Source organism: Beta vulgaris, chromosome 2 (assembly GCF_026745355.1).
Source record: "Beta vulgaris subsp. vulgaris cultivar EL10 chromosome 2, EL10.2, whole genome shotgun sequence".
NCBI classification, from domain to species: domain Eukaryota; kingdom Viridiplantae; phylum Streptophyta; class Magnoliopsida; order Caryophyllales; family Amaranthaceae; genus Beta; species Beta vulgaris.
Window position 1 is genome coordinate 3,058,071 of NC_079203.1, and position 15,238 is coordinate 3,073,308.

At 36.9% G+C, this 15,238-nt stretch overlaps 1 protein-coding gene across 6 annotated transcripts; it reads left to right on the top strand.

Annotated features, from left to right (window-relative positions):
- The first annotated feature begins 103 nt into the window (after window positions 1-103).
- LOC104887674 (peptidyl-prolyl cis-trans isomerase CYP95) lies at window positions 104-11,763 on the top strand. 6 transcript variants are annotated; one of them, XM_010672369.4, is made up of 15 exons: window positions 104-401; window positions 1,616-1,674; window positions 2,064-2,203; window positions 2,396-2,450; window positions 3,371-3,459; window positions 3,769-3,793; window positions 4,718-4,756; window positions 5,446-5,563; window positions 5,784-5,917; window positions 6,095-6,446; window positions 7,595-7,707; window positions 9,101-9,311; window positions 9,393-10,085; window positions 10,175-10,246; window positions 11,127-11,763. In XM_010672369.4, the coding sequence occupies exons 3-15, from the start codon at window positions 2,126-2,128 to the stop codon at window positions 11,452-11,454; spliced, it is 2,307 nt and encodes a 768-aa protein (XP_010670671.1). In that variant the 5' UTR covers window positions 104-401; window positions 1,616-1,674; window positions 2,064-2,125; the 3' UTR covers window positions 11,455-11,763. The 6 variants fall into 6 exon arrangements, with proteins under 6 accessions (XP_010670671.1, XP_010670672.1, XP_010670670.1 ...); XM_019248060.3 differs by lacking the exons at window positions 104-401; window positions 1,616-1,674 and adding exons at window positions 2,756-2,828; window positions 3,601-3,649 and having other exon boundaries at window positions 2,117-2,203; XM_010672370.4 differs by lacking the exon at window positions 1,616-1,674 and having other exon boundaries at window positions 2,032-2,203.
- Window positions 11,764-15,238: the final 3,475 nt, after the last annotated feature.

A 15,238-nucleotide genomic window follows, 5' to 3' on the forward strand; every position in this document is an offset into this window, starting at 1 on the left:
ATTTGTTGTAACTTACCCGAGGTATTATCTGGATAAAACACTAGCTTGTTGTTTAAAAGTAGTAAGATAATTAATCCATTTGCCCTCACAATTTTCACCAAAGAGGAAAGGGATAGAGGCAAAAATAAAGGAAAGAAAAAGAATCATAAAAAAGAAGTTTCTAACCCTAACCCTCCACTCAGAAGCTGCACACACACACAGACACACAATTTGCGCTAACCCTCGATTACAATGGAATTTCATTCTCTCTCTTCATTCATCGCATTTCACTTTTCTATCTAAAATCTCGACAAATCACACCTCACAATTTCGTTTTTCCATCATCAACTTACTTTTTCTGAATTTCAGGAGCAGATATTAAATTGAAGGATATTTCGCCGAGATTTTTCAGAAATTTGAAGGTTTGTTTTCGACTAATTTTACTATTATAAGTTTTATGATTCAATATTTGTAGCTTACATGTAATTATTTGAGTTTGAATTCAGAATTTATTTGTTGATATACTGTATTTATCCACTGAAGCTCAAACAAATTCAGGTTTTTGGGGTTCGCTATTGGCTATGATGTTCTTGTGATTCTTGCGGTGTTCTTGTGATTCTTGCGATGTTCTTGTGATTCTTGCGATGTTTAGTTAGCTAGGAATTTCTGCAAGTAATTGTGAGTGTACAGTTGTGAAATTTTGCTGTGAGTTTTAAGCTTTTGTTGGAAGGACACTTATATAGCAGGTAATTGAATTAGTGAAACCTGAAAATTTGTGGTTTGCCATGTGTTTTCTTGTGGGTACCTAACTTGATCCGTTTGTGCACATGCATGTGCTCTTTTTTTGTAGTATCGGCGTTGTTCTTTGAATCGTATGTTGTAAGTAGTGTAAAATTTATTATGTTGTTGAGCTTAATTTGTGAGGGACTCCTCCTTTCTCATTTCTTGTTTGTGAATGTGATAACTGAATTTGTCGATAGATGGACACTATCTTTGGCATTTTAGATGAGGATTTGCTAGCTTGTTTATGTTTCTCTTTATTGGGCGTCAAGATAATATTATTGAGCAACTGTTCTTGTATTCTACTACCTCCGTTCACAAAACATGCACCATTTCTATATAGCATACAAACCAAGTTTAAGGAGAGAGAGAGAGTTGTGATTGCATTTCAAACGCATGTGATTATGTTGTAAAGGAGGGATGTATCGTGGAACATCCAAAAGAGAAAATGGTCCATGTATTGTGAAACATCCAAAGGAGGAAAATGGTGCGTGTATTGTAAAATGGAGGTAGTATTTTTTTTTTGTCTAAAAGGCGGTGGGTTTATTGTGAGGTGAGGCAGTTTTTTTTGTTGGCGGTTTGCAGTCTCTTTTCAGTTTTCATGGTAGTTTTCATTGTGGTAATCGTCTCTGTGAGGATTGTGTTTGAGGATAGGGAAGGCAGTGGAAAATGTTGTTTTCGAGGTAACGAGTGACAATAAGGGTATCTTTTGCCTTTTCTGTACCATTTCCTGGGCTTGATGGTGGTGGTGGTGGGGGGTGGGGTTGGGCACTTGGAGTCAGGATATATGTTCAACAGACACGAGGAATGGGCTGCAACTACTTCACCTTTTTCGTTTGGTTTTAATATGCTATAGGTTTGGGTAGATGCAGCAGAAGGGGGAGCCAAGGAGGTGGCCAGTGATGAAGCAGTATGGTAAATCCTGATATCTATTGTGAACTTTTTCCTTAGACAAATAGAAACAGAGCTGTCGTGCAGTGATTTGAGTTTTTTTTTTTCCTTCCGGTTCCATTCATGTCTTTGGAGGCTTGTGCGCACCTGTTGGTGGGGGGTTGTGTGGGTTTTGATTGTATAGGTGAGGCTGTAAGAAGGAAGACAAACGACTACTTGCCAAAAGGTTCTGTTACGAATATTAAGATATGAACTGCAATGGACACAGCAGTAGGTTTTTAGTTATTTGGTACCTTGAGCATGATGAAGTTTTTTGGAACCTAAATGCACTCCTCTTTCTATATTTTATTTGCTTCTCAGAGTCATGAAATGTCTTATCAGGTTGCTCAAGTTTGCTGTTTTGCATTTTGTAGAGCTATCTCTTCTACAGCAGGGAACAAGGAATTTGGCTGGACTTTTCGGCACTAAAAGTTAGATGGCCAAGAAGAGAAACCCACTGGTTTTCTTGGATGTGTCTATTGATGGAGATCCTTATGAAAGGATGGTTTTTGAGGTACTATTTTGCCTGTTATGTGAAGGAATATTGACGGGCTGGTCTTGATGACATCTCTTATATCTCTCCACCTTATTGCCTTGTGATTCCTTTGAGAAGCATTTCCGCCATATGTTTCTCCAAAATTTATTGTTTCAATTTTCCCGGTTCAGATTTTAGAGATATTAATTATATAATTCTTGGTTTTGACAGCTCTTTTCCGATGTAGTTCCAAAGACTGCAGAAAATTTCCGGGCATTATGTACAGGTAAACACTATTGATGAGCATGATGATTCGTGAGTCATGATAGTATTAATTTTCCACCATTTCTTCCTTTTGATGTCGAGTTTCTATTTGCTACTTGGATATTGGCTTCCCAAAGTTCTCTGGACTAGTCTGTTAACTTTACCATGATTTTGAACATACAATGCTGTGCCTTTGCCCTTTTGATGTCTTTTCTTCTTTTTTGTGCTTTGTGGCTGGCTGTTTAATTGGACTACACTCTATGTTTTGTCTATGCATCCAAATAAAGCAGCTAGCATTCCCATTGTTATTTCATTTTTATTTGATAGTTATTGCTGGAAATTGGGAGGTCATACAACTAGCGGTGGTTGGTCTCTTGCGTAAATTATCCATCTAAAAGCGGTGAGCCTCCCAGCTGTTGTGCCATTTCTTTTTGAGCTATTACTCGATATTGAGAGGTCTTGGTTGGTATGCTAGTAATATTAATACTTTGCTTCTGCAGTTTGTTGAACATGAACATGCTATATGTGATATGGTACTCTTTGCGGAAATTGAAATTTGTGATGGCTTGTTGCTTGGGACGGGTGATTCTTGTACCATGGAGTCATAAATCCACCATTTGTTCCTTTATATTGAAGTTAACAATTTTTGTATTTAGCACATAGATATTAGGGGAAAGGCTTATGCTAGGAAGTGGGATATTCATATTATCATTTTAAGTTGAAATGTAGTGGTGATGACATCGTCCACTTTTATAGCTGCTTCTCCATATTCTTTTGTGTCAGCTTCCACCTCAGAAGAAAGTTTACAATTTTTCGTTGCCTTTTTAGCGTATGTTTTTTTTTATCTATTTTGTGTCTAGTCATATATAATTTTGACTGCTTCCTTTGAACCTATATGCTATTAAATCTTTGAATCATTAAAAGTTATCCTTGAACTTTCAGGAGAGAAGGGAGTTGGCCCCAAGTTGGGGAAGCCCTTGCACTATAAAGGGACCTTTTTCCATCGGATAGTGAAGGGTTCCATGGCTCAGGTATGCTTCCTATCTCTTCCTTGTACCTTCTAGTCTTAGTTGTACTCTTACTCATCCCTCTGAAATAGTTTTCTGTCTGGACATAAGTTAGTAGTGTAGTCTTCCTTTTTCATTGGTCAGCTATCGTTGTTTATGCTGTAGGATACAGGGCTGATGATCACGCCTCCTTTTCTAATGATGTAGTTTTAAGGTTGTACTTGTTATGTTTTTTATCCACTATGATTTAGTAAAGCTATTTGCTTTGCACCTAATTTTGTTCGGGCTTATTCTTTTCTGATTATTGATCATTGTCTTGTTCCTATTCCGTAGGGCGGTGATCTCCTCAGACAAGAGGGTACGTGCTCTGTCCACACTCAGTGTTTTTGTGTCACGGCAGAACTGAACTAATTTTTTTGTATGGATGTTTGCGGCACTGAATTTGGAATATTATGATTGAGGTGGTTCAATTCATGGAAGTATTAGGAGATATTTTGGGGCCTTGTTGTGTATTCTTTTCTTTTCGCTTTTAAAATTAATGCTTCTAAGTTGTGGTGCTTTATGTTTTGAATCTAAACCTTAATGCCCTTATAATTACATTACTGGCTTGTTATTTTAATTGATAAATAAGATCTCTATGTGCTATAGTTCTATACTTCCTCTGTTTCTTTATTCTTCACTGACTTCCTATTCGAGGTTGTCTCAACTCTCAAAATACTTCACCTGCTTCCTTATATGGGTTGGGTCCATCTAATAGAAGGAAAAAGAATTAGATCAATCCTAATCTGATTCCTAATACTACCTACTTAATGGCCCACTTAATACTCCCTCTATATTTGTGCCAAACCAAATGGATGTAGTACGAGAGACGGAGAGATATATGTTTGCATGGACATGCCAAACTGCTATGACCCTTTTATGAAACTGTTATGTGAAAATAGGTTTTTATAGTAACGTTGAATGTCTCTATTTTATAAGCCAACTCCTCTCTTGAGGGGCTTGGTGTCCATCTAAAGTACCTTAAATGCCTTTATTTATTCATTTTTAAAATTTTGTTTAATGTGAACATATCTATGACTATTGTACATGTTTTTATAACTTGAAGCACGCATTGCGTGCATTTGAATCTAGTGAGCAAAGACGTGGATAAATTAAATTTTCGAACTTAGTTTCTTTCTTGTGGATAATATAGAGAGATACTGAATACTGATTTGGCTATACTTTGAGGCTATGTTTTTTGTGTTCGCAAGCTTGATTGAACTTTTGAATCTGTATGTTGCAGGTTCAGCTGGGGAGAGTATATTTGGGGACAGATTTCCAGGTAAATATTGGTGGCAAATTTTGTAGCTCCATTGATTTTTGCAACAAATTGAGTCTTGAAAAGCTGTACCTGGAAAACTTTGTTTTTGCTTGATCATATGCTTCTCCAGGGAGCAGATCGTAAATATGTACTACTGAATGTAAGGTTGGGATTTTTAGTCTGTTCAATTAGTGTGTTGACACGTTTAACCAATCTTGTTAGATGGAGCAAGTTAGGTTAGGGTTTTCAATCCAAAATATAACTTTCGTATGATGTTCTCAAGAGCTCTATTCTGTGCGCAAATCTTTTATCTCGTTCTTGATGCTGTGACGCATGCTCAGTTTTTGGAAATAACCACAAGTCCACAACAAATGGATCCATTGGCGCATAGCCTCGTATGCCCAGGAAACTATAGGTCTAAGTGGGGTTAATTATTTAGGATTTTCTGTATGGAGTATGGAACTGTAGTGCATCCCTATGGATATTATAGGAGAATTGCTCTTAGAATTGTTGCACTGTAATCCACTTGATGTTGTACATAGATGTTTAGAAGTGGAAAAAAAGGTATGGGTGGCTCCTTTTAATTTTTTGGCTTATTGGGCTGGATTTGGTGTGCATTTTTTTAATGTACAGTGTGAGAGTGCTGTTCCATTTGTCTTTTTGGTTCTTTTCTGAGTACAGATTGATTCATTTTTTAATATTTGTTTCAGATGAGTCACCAAAGCTCAAGCATGATGAACGTGGTCTCTTATCAATGTCAATTGCTGATCGTGATATTCGTGGATCATTATTTAATCTTATGTTCAAGGCTAATCAAAATCTTGACAGGTTACTTCCAGCTCTAAACATATGATTTATTATGATCAGAATGTGAATTTTGCGGATCTTCACATGTTCAAAATTATTGCTTTTGACTCATGATTGAACAAGGGAACATGTTCTGCTGATTGCTTATCCTTTGTTAGATAGGATGTAGGATATTTACAATTGTACTTTGTACGAATCTCCTCATAGTTATATGCCTTAATGTTCATTTTCTTTACGACAGAAAGAATATTGTGTTTGGGAAGCTTGTGCATGGACACGAAGTACTGAAAAAAATTGAGGATGTGGGTGATGAAGATGGTTTTAAACCAGCTGTCACGGTTAAAATTTGCAACTCCGGTGAATTTAGTGAGAGTGGTAAGTACTACTTGATTTCCCCTATTTATATGAGAGACAGAAAGTTTGCTGAATTTCTATGTCATATTTTATTAGTTCTGGCTTGGATGTTTCAAGCTAATGTACTGACATGTTGATTTTGATCTTATCTTATCTTCCCTTGTGATATCCTTTTGAATTCTTCTCTATGACATGCAGAAAAGAAAAAACTTGGTAAGAAACTGGGGAAGGAGGCGAGTATCGATGTTAGCCATGAAACTCGACGCAAGGGGAAACATAAAAAATCTTCAAAAGATAGAAGAAAGAAAAGAAGAAAATACTATACATCTGATTCAAATGGCTCCTCTGACAGTGATATGGATAGTACTGAGACTGATACTGATTCTGAAACTGATGCATCTTCAGATGTTAGCTCATCTAGTGATGACAGGCGAAAGAAGAGAAAGAGGTCTTCTAAGCGAGACAAATACAAACGTGGGAAGCGTAGAGATAGGCGGCGTGATAAAAAGCGCAGAAGGCATGACAAGCGCTCAAGACGCAAGTCAAGAAGGTGATAAATAAATTACTGATGATTAGATTATGTTTTTAATTCTCACTTGTAACTAAGTGAAATTTTTGTTGAATCTTTTGTGAGTTTAATTATTCTACATCACATATTAATTTACTGTTTGGTTTGTATGCTTCCTGTCTGATTGGTTAAACTTGTATTTGTTGCAAATTACTTTTTAGGAGGAATTTCTTGCAGGAGGTGATACACTCTGCATATGCATGCTTGAATATCTAGTTGTGTAGAAGGTTTCTTTAAGTGATATGTTTTGTCTCGTTGCGGGGATGATGAATATAGAATCCATTTGTATTCCTTTGACACAGATGGTAGGGAGATAACATCCAGCCTTCCCTTGCTTAGGAGATAGGATGTTCTCTTTACTCTTTAAGTTAGGGGCATGGTATTTTAACTCGATCGTTCGACTATGGAACAGCCGCATATTTTGGAGTTGTCGTTTCGAGAAACATTGTTGTAGAGCACCTATTTTAAAATCATCTCCTCGTAGCTTCGTGCATGACATAATGTTCAGTTTCCGAGTAAGAACCGTTATATTTCTGTGTCAACCACTATTTTGTCAGAATTTGCTAAAAAGGAGAGGAAAGCATAACGACATTGCAACAAAATACACAATATGCACGCACGAAAGAAGGTAGACGAACATGGAGAGGGCAGTCAAGTTAAGGAGTGGGGCATTTTTGTTTTCCTTAATTTGTTTGTACTAATTGATTGGGTTTGCTAGTCAGTTTCGATGAATTATTTGAAAAACACAAAGTTTCCTTATGTAGTCAATGGAATATGTATTTTTGAAATAATTATGTATACAAACCACTCATATTATGCTAGGTTTGGTCATATTATGTCTAACAAATATGTCTAAAACCAAAAAAAAAAACATGAAATCTAAAACCCATTAGTGTAATATTTTTGAAAATTCACGCTGTTTTAGCTTGTTATCTATTACAAATATCCATTACAAGTCACTTTTCTGCAATATGCAACTGTGTTTTCATTCCCATGCTATGGTGCATTTATTGTGCAAAAATTTCTGCTGATTTATTTTAAGATGTTCTCTCCCTTCTGTAATATGTACATGAATGGTTTTGCTCTGTGAATTAATCTTGTTCACTGTTTTCATCATTGTGTTGTTGAAGGGCATCTGATAGCCTGACTGACACTGATAGTGAAAGTTCTGAGGAGAGCTCTGAGGACGAGGACAATGCAAAGGATTTTGAGAAGAAAAATAATGATGATTTGCATAAAAATGGTACTAAATCTTTCTCAAGCATTCCCATCTCCCACGCACACAAAAAAAAGACCGAAGAAGAACATTTATTTTCGCTAAATCAGAATTCTTTTGTTTCTTGGACTGTTTGCTTGAGTAACGCTTAATGTGGGAGAGTAATCGTTCCTTGTTGTGTACTATTTGTCGATTATCAATGTTCTGTATCTGATTCTGTATTTAAAACACTAGTTACAAGATATAATAAACAATCTTTATATTGAGATTTTTAGGCAAGTTGATCTAACTGACTTTTGTCTTTCGTAGAACATTGTATCTGAAAGAATAGTATTGATGCACATGTATATTCCATTTCTCTAGTCTGATGTTTGCTGATAGCTATTATACTCTATCTATCTTAAAATAAGTTTCATATATGCTTTTTGCAGACTCTAAAATACCCATTTGACCAATTTTTTCTTTAGTTACATACTACTCCCTCCGTTTCTTTTTAATCTACACACCGTTGCTTTTTCTATTTTACATATTAGATATTACATCTACCTTCTTCTCTTGTCCACCCATGTTATTCACTTTTTAATATTTTAACCTACCCTTTTGTTTCTCTCACACTTTTCAGTTTCTCTTTCCACCTTTTCTGTTTCTCTCTCCACCTTTTCAGCTTCTCTGTCACACTTTTGTACTTCCTCCTTGATTCTTCCCCAAAGTGAAGTGAGTAAATTAAAATGAAACAGATGGAGTATTAACTAAATTTTCGAAAAAGGCACGATTTTAAATATACGCGTTGAGACACCTAATAAGATTTCAGAATGACTTTTTCTTATATATTGTTGAGCATTTATGGTCAAATTATATTTGGTTTGACTTCGGAAAACTATACAAATGGGAAGTTAATTATGGGACAAGGAGTATGGTCATTATAAAGTGCATCATTAAACTGGTTTCTTTTGGTTGTGGAATGCCCCATTTGTGGGAAATAATTTCTTTTGTAGTAATTGTCTCTAGCAGAATTGTATTAGCTGTGCGATAAACCTTTTGCCATGTTATAATGATTGCAAGGCTGAGTGGCTGATTTTCCATTTTAATATTTTTTTCATCTTTATTGCTTTGATTAATCAGCTTTTGTATTAGGTTGGCCTTAAACGTTGACCGAATAAAGATATTTTTCTTGACCCTTGTGTTTGTATCAAGCTGATGTGAACTTCAGAGATATGTCTTGTATATGGAATGTAATTGAACAGTTGATTGTACTATTGCTTGTGGTTGATCAAAGTGTTGCCTGACTATTGGTTTAGCTGATTCTGCAATTTTATGTTTTTCTAAAGCATGAATAACTGGTATCTTCATAGAAGTTCTGGTTACTGCTCCATGTTTTAGCATGCTTCACTGTGTCTAAAATTGCTTGTGGCTTTTGCAGCCGAGAATCATTCTCCTGTGGTTGAGAATGCTGCTGCCACTGTTAATAATCACAAAATAAGAGAAGGTTCGGATATGTTTGATGATGAGGAATTGGAATCTCCTAAGGAAAATGGAGGGAAACAAACCAATGGCTATGAAAGAGATTCAAGATCCGACAGAAATGGAACCAGGCAACCTGATGTGGTAGAGGACCACCCAGGAAAATCTAGGTCTACATTAAATTCTTCTCATCTATCTAGTCTTTCTGCTTACCAATTCTTGCTGGTATTTTATTGAAAGTTGATGAGCAGGAGCCGGAGTGCAAGTCCTAAAAAGGCTATGAGTAAGAGTATGAGTATCAGTCCCAGGAGTATGAGCAGGAGCCGGAGTGCAACACCGCGAAGGAGTGTGAGCAGAAGCCCTAGTGTTAGTAAGAGTCCCCCACTAGCTGTACAGAGAAGTCGGAGTCTAAGCAGAAGTCCGCTGAGGAGTGCGAGCCAAAGCCCTGCTAGAAGCCCAGATAGAAGTGATAGTGGAAGTCCACCAAGAATTCGTCCTCGAAGAAATGCCAGTGTAAGCCCAGTCACATCTCCACCTCGAAGAAGTCCCAGTGGGAGCTATCCAGGAGGCTCATCTCGGAGATCAATTGGTAGAAGCCCTGGAAGAGTTGGCAGGAGCCCTGTACATCCTTTACGTGGAAGTGCGAGCCCCGTAAAATCTTCGCATAGAAGTATAAGTAGAAGCTCAGGTCGGCCCTCATCAAGAAGAGTTGCTAGTCGTAGTCCAATTAGGTCTCCAAGGCGGAGCTATCGTCGCAGTCTCTCTAGAAGTCCTGCCCGTCGAAGCCCTCCCTCCATTCGCCGTAGGAGTATGTCAAGAAGTGCTTCCCCTGACGGTTCACCCAAACGTATTAGAAGAGGTAGAGGTTTCAGTGACAGATTCTCCTATGCTCGAAAATACAGGACCCCCTCTCCTGAACGTTATCGATATGGTGGTCGTGACAGGTACTTCTTAGTGCTACCTCTGATGTGAAACTTTCTGATTGGTCTGCAATTTTTAAATATCAATTATTTCATGCTTGTTTACATTTTAGATATCCCAGTTACAGGAGATACTCTGATCGTTCTCCAAGGCATTATCGGAGCCCAAGAAGGTCACCTATACGGTATGTAGTGTTTTTATTATTGTTGTGTTGGATATTCTTACATGTTTGGTGTGGTGTATTTTCTAATACTTCCTATGCTCTTAGCTAGTTAGTCTGTTGAAGTTTCAGATTCTTTGAATAGTTTAAACCTCATGGTGGTGGGTGGGGGCTAGAGCTGACAATTTGAGGCTAAATAGTACTACCTCCGTTCTTTTTCTATTGTAACAGTAGATTTGGGTATGGTTTTTAAGGATGTGGAAGGTAGTTTAACATAAAGGTACTCCTTTAATCAACTAGAGGAGAGAAATCAATCCTTAATAAAGTAAAAGCAAATTTATGAGGCAAAGTGAGTAATTAATCATGGTTTTAGTAAGTTAAAGTAAGGGCAATATTGTGCACTAAAGTTGCTTTTTATACCAAAAGTGGAATTTTTGCAATAGATGTGAAACCACCCAAAGTGGTAATTGTTGTAATAGAAAAAGGACGGAGAAAGTAAATAGTAAATCTTATGCGAGAGTGCAAACCTTTGTAAGCTCTGTTATCTTAGTGTGAACTTGTTCACTCTATATTGGGTGCAAGTTACTGCTATATTCGTAGGAGTGGAAATCTTGTGTTGAAGATTCGACATATTTGTAGTTTATAAGGTCGGTTAGTACATTTTCCTATTCATCTAACCTAGTAATTGTTAAGTTAGGCTATGTGGGGGTTCTGGAAGTTGCATTTAGGCTATGCGGGGGTTCTGGAAGTTGCATTTAGGTTATGCTCCAACATGAATCCCTGCATACACACCCAAGGAAGGATAGTCTCTGTGGTAGTAACCTTATGCAATTCAAGTTTCTTCTCTGGCAATCAGCTCTGTAATGTTATATCATATATGATGTACTTTTGGTTTATTTTGCAGATACAGAAGAAGAAGAAGCAGGACAAGAAGTCCTAGTGTCTCGCGAAGTCCTCCCTATCGTCGCCGTCGCTATTCTCGGAGTCCGATTCGTAGTCGTTCTCCAAGTGATCCTCCCAGATATCGTGCATCTCCTCGTGCCGAGAAGCGGGTGTCATCTAGTCGAAGCAGGAGCAGGAGTGCATCAGTCTCAGGATCCTCCAGAGGCTCCCCACCTCCAAAAAGAGCTAGCAGGGATAAGTCTAGGTCTAGGTCATCATCTGGCAGTCCACCAGGGAAGAAGGGCTTAGTATCTTACGGAGATGGTTCTGCTGAGGCCAGCCCAAGGTAGAATAGTAGCTTTGGTTCTGTGCACTTATTCCTGCTATATGATAGTAGTTGCCTGGTTGGAGGGTGTGGCCTAATGCACATTGATGGGGTTATGCCCTTCTGTTTGAAATTACATTTTGCGGAAATTTGTGGGATAGTAGTTCTTGTTTGTTGAGTGTACGTCGAATAATAGATTTTACCAGGAGCTGGTTTTAGTTATGGTAGTAGACACTGTTTGACGCTGTCATGTATCGGCAAATTATATTTTTGCAGACGATGTATGAAGTTTTAGGTGTTGTCTCTTTTATTCAACCTTTCTCATTTCACTTAACTTGGAACTCTTTGGTTTTTTGGGGTTATTTTGTGGTGTAAGAGTTCACTGGTTCGCTATTCCTCTTTAATTTTTTTAATGTTTTGAAGGCAGTCTCTCTCTTTTCTCTTTGAGTAAACATCAACCATGTTATGACAAATGTTTGAAAAAATGTGAAATTGTTTCACTCGAAGAAAAAAAAAATTCCTTCATTTTGAAGTAGATGAAACGTTTGTCCAAAAAGCTCTCACATAAAAGAGAGAAGCGTTATTATTTAAATTAAATAAGAGAAGTGTTATCATTTATTTAAATAAGAGAAAGTACGCTCTCATAAAAAGATGACTTCAATGTATAATCACTTTTTTACATAATATAATTTTGGAGTATATATATTGTTAATATATAGTGTTGAACCCACCATTACCCTGCCCTTTTTTTTTTTTTTACTTATATCAAAATAAATGACATTATGGTTTTTTTAATGAAAATTAAGAGCTAAAATACAATGTTTTAAATTCTTTTGACTCAAATTGATAGAACTATTGCTCTACACTCACCAAGTATAGGACATAAACCACTAACTAGTTAAGTTCACAAAACATGTAAGATTCTTGTCTAATATTCTTATTATATAAAGCAATATGTGATCCTTTTCAACACGTTTTGCTAGATTCTTGTCTAATTGTCTAATTATGGTCCCCTTGGGCCCTTAATGATCACAGCAGTTGAAATTTGGAGATAATTAGTGCACTAATGCATGGTTCTAAAATTAGTATTACCTATAATTGGAGTACACCTGGTTCATGGGTTGAGCATTCATGGTTTAATTAATCACAATTAATGCCCTCAAAATATTCCATGCATGTCAACTCCATTTTGACCTTGTTAAATAAACTAATTCTTCAATTAATCTGATAGAGTTAATTAACGGCACAAATAGGTCAATTTTTAGACAGTGGAGGAGAGAGAATCAGAAATCAGATATTTGACTTTTTTCAAGTACTTTATATTACTTGACTTTACTTATATTAGTCCGTGCTTCCCATAATTTAGTGATTTATTTTCGTTTTGGGTGTCCCGAAACATAATGCTTGATTCTACATTTAATTCCATGTTTTTTTGTGATTTGCCTAAAATATTGTGTTATCATCATTTATTTGCTTCTTAAAATTAGTTTTTTGCTTTGTTTATTCAACCTAATGGTTACATTTAATACATTCACAAATTATTCTCCATTTTTTTCCCCTAAAATCAACTTTTTCATATAAAAATTATTTAAATAAATAGAAAATCTTTACTTTACTCTTACATTCTATTTACTTTTTCCGTGAAAAAATAAAATCAAATATTATATTATGAAATGGAGAAAGTATAAAATTAACCATCTTAAATATTAAGGAAAATTAAGAAAGATTTTATCCTTTGACTTTTACTACTGGTTTCTAATTAGAGGAGGGGGCATAAAAGGGGTTGACATGTTAAGATTGATAAACTAAACTAATCCAAACACATGGAATTCCATTTAAAAAAATTCTAGATAAGTGCATGTAGACTTGCTTAGAATTGGTTGCTTTATTGTGCAAAACTGCAAAGTGAGCATCTTCTTGTTGGTAAGGATAGATTTTGTCATCAACGGACCATTTATTGTAAATGTCTTTTGGAGATTATTTGGCTACGTGTCCAATATCCCTTTTCGATATGATAATTATTTATACGGTTTTTTCACCAAATACTTTCGACAAATCACAAAATTCACCATATATTCTCAATGTTTCAGATATTCACCATATACCCCTGAGTTTTCAAAAATTTCCGCCATCTACCCTTATTCCAACGAGCGTTAAGTCGTCGTTAGCTTTATTTACGATATTGCCATAATTAACCCCTAATTTTAAAATCTAAGCCCTAATCCCTAAAATCTAATCTAAACCCTAACCCACTCATTCCCCCCTCCCCTCCGCCACCCTCTCCCCTCCGCACCGCAGCCCCTTCCCCTACCCCTTGCCAGCCCAGTACCCCCTCCCTGCAGCAGCTTAAACTCTAAACAGCCTCTCCCTGCATCAACAATGCCTAGCCCAGACCCCTGCATCCCCTTCCTTCCCTCGCACCCCCTCCTCGCAGCAGCTTAAGCCCTCAACAACTCCTCCCCACAGCAGCTTAAACCCTTAATAGCCCCTCCCCGCAGCAGCTTAAATTAAACAATCAACAATGGCGGTTATTGACGAATTTTTGGGCTACGGGATTTTCGAAGGGGAAGGGGAAGGGGGCTTTGGGCTGCGGAAATTAAGGGGGGTTTCGAATTTCTCGGCTACGTGGAAGGGGGAGGAGTGGTGATTTTCGAATTTTCGAGGGTTGTGGGGTCGCAAAAGGGAGGAGGAGGGGTGGGGGCTGGGCTGGCAGGGGAAGATCAATGTGGAATTTACAAGAAACTTTAAATTGGCTTAATTATAATCATAGGGAACTATCCTTTTGGACACTATTCAAACTCTCAACAAGAAATTTATCTTGACGAAATTAAAATTTTCTTCGTATGGTTTATTTGGAAAGAACGGAATGATATCATCTCCAATAATGCCTCGTTCAATAAATTCAGAATTCTTTATAAAGCCAAATTCCTTTTCCAGGAATGGGCTATTCACACAAAGCTTGATACTTGTCAACTCGGAGATACACCTTTCTCTTTCTCCTCCACCCAACCTATTTCGGCGCAGCAACCTTCTTTCATCTCGGTTGCTTGGACACCACCACCTCCAACTACCTTCAAACTCAATTTTGATGGTTCAGTTCAAAGAATTCAGCCGCAGCAAGATTCATTATCCGTAACAACCTTGGGGATCTCATTCAAGCCGCATCCTTCAATCTAGGCATCACTCCCATGTTCGTTGCTGAAGCAACGAACCTTCATAAAGGATTACTTCTAGCTCTACATAAATCCAGAATATACACATCGAAGGTGACAATTTATTAATAATTAACGCGGTCAAGAATATCTGCCAAGCCCCATGGCAAATTCATCTCATTATTGAAGACATCAACACACTCCTACACCATTCAGGAATTACGCTATTCATCACATTTATCGTGAAGCAAAAAAAACAACCGACTGGATAGCTAATGTCAGGCATTTAGTTAGTTTTGAATTTCATATTCTTCATTGTTCTTCTTCAGCTCTAAAGACAATCCTGTAAACAATAGTTTAGGAATTCCCCTCTTTTCATCTTACCTTTATAAAAAAACAACAGCAATACATTAGTCATTCCGCATTGAAATGGTTTATGCCATGTAGAAAAAGATGGTTAAGTTTATGTGTGGCAAGTAATACTAATCTCAATATTGATCATCCCTTTTCTCATTAATCTATCACATATTTATATTACAAGGTTAGGAAACCTTACTAAACAATAACTTCTAATATATATCCAGCCAGACTCCTTGTATGATAGATAATCTATATTATCTCCTAATTATATCTGATTAACTTTAATTTGATCATATC

Coding starts and splice junctions, on each gene's coding strand:
- LOC104887674 (XM_010672369.4), top strand. CDS start 2,126: ATGGCCAAGAAGAGAAACCCACTGGTTTTCTTGGATGTGTCTATTGAT. Junction 6,447..7,594: donor TCAAGACGCAAGTCAAGAAG/GTGATAAATAAA, acceptor GTGTTGTTGAAG/GGCATCTGATAGCCTGACTG. Junction 10,247..11,126: donor CCAAGAAGGTCACCTATACG/GTATGTAGTGTT, acceptor TTTATTTTGCAG/ATACAGAAGAAGAAGAAGCA.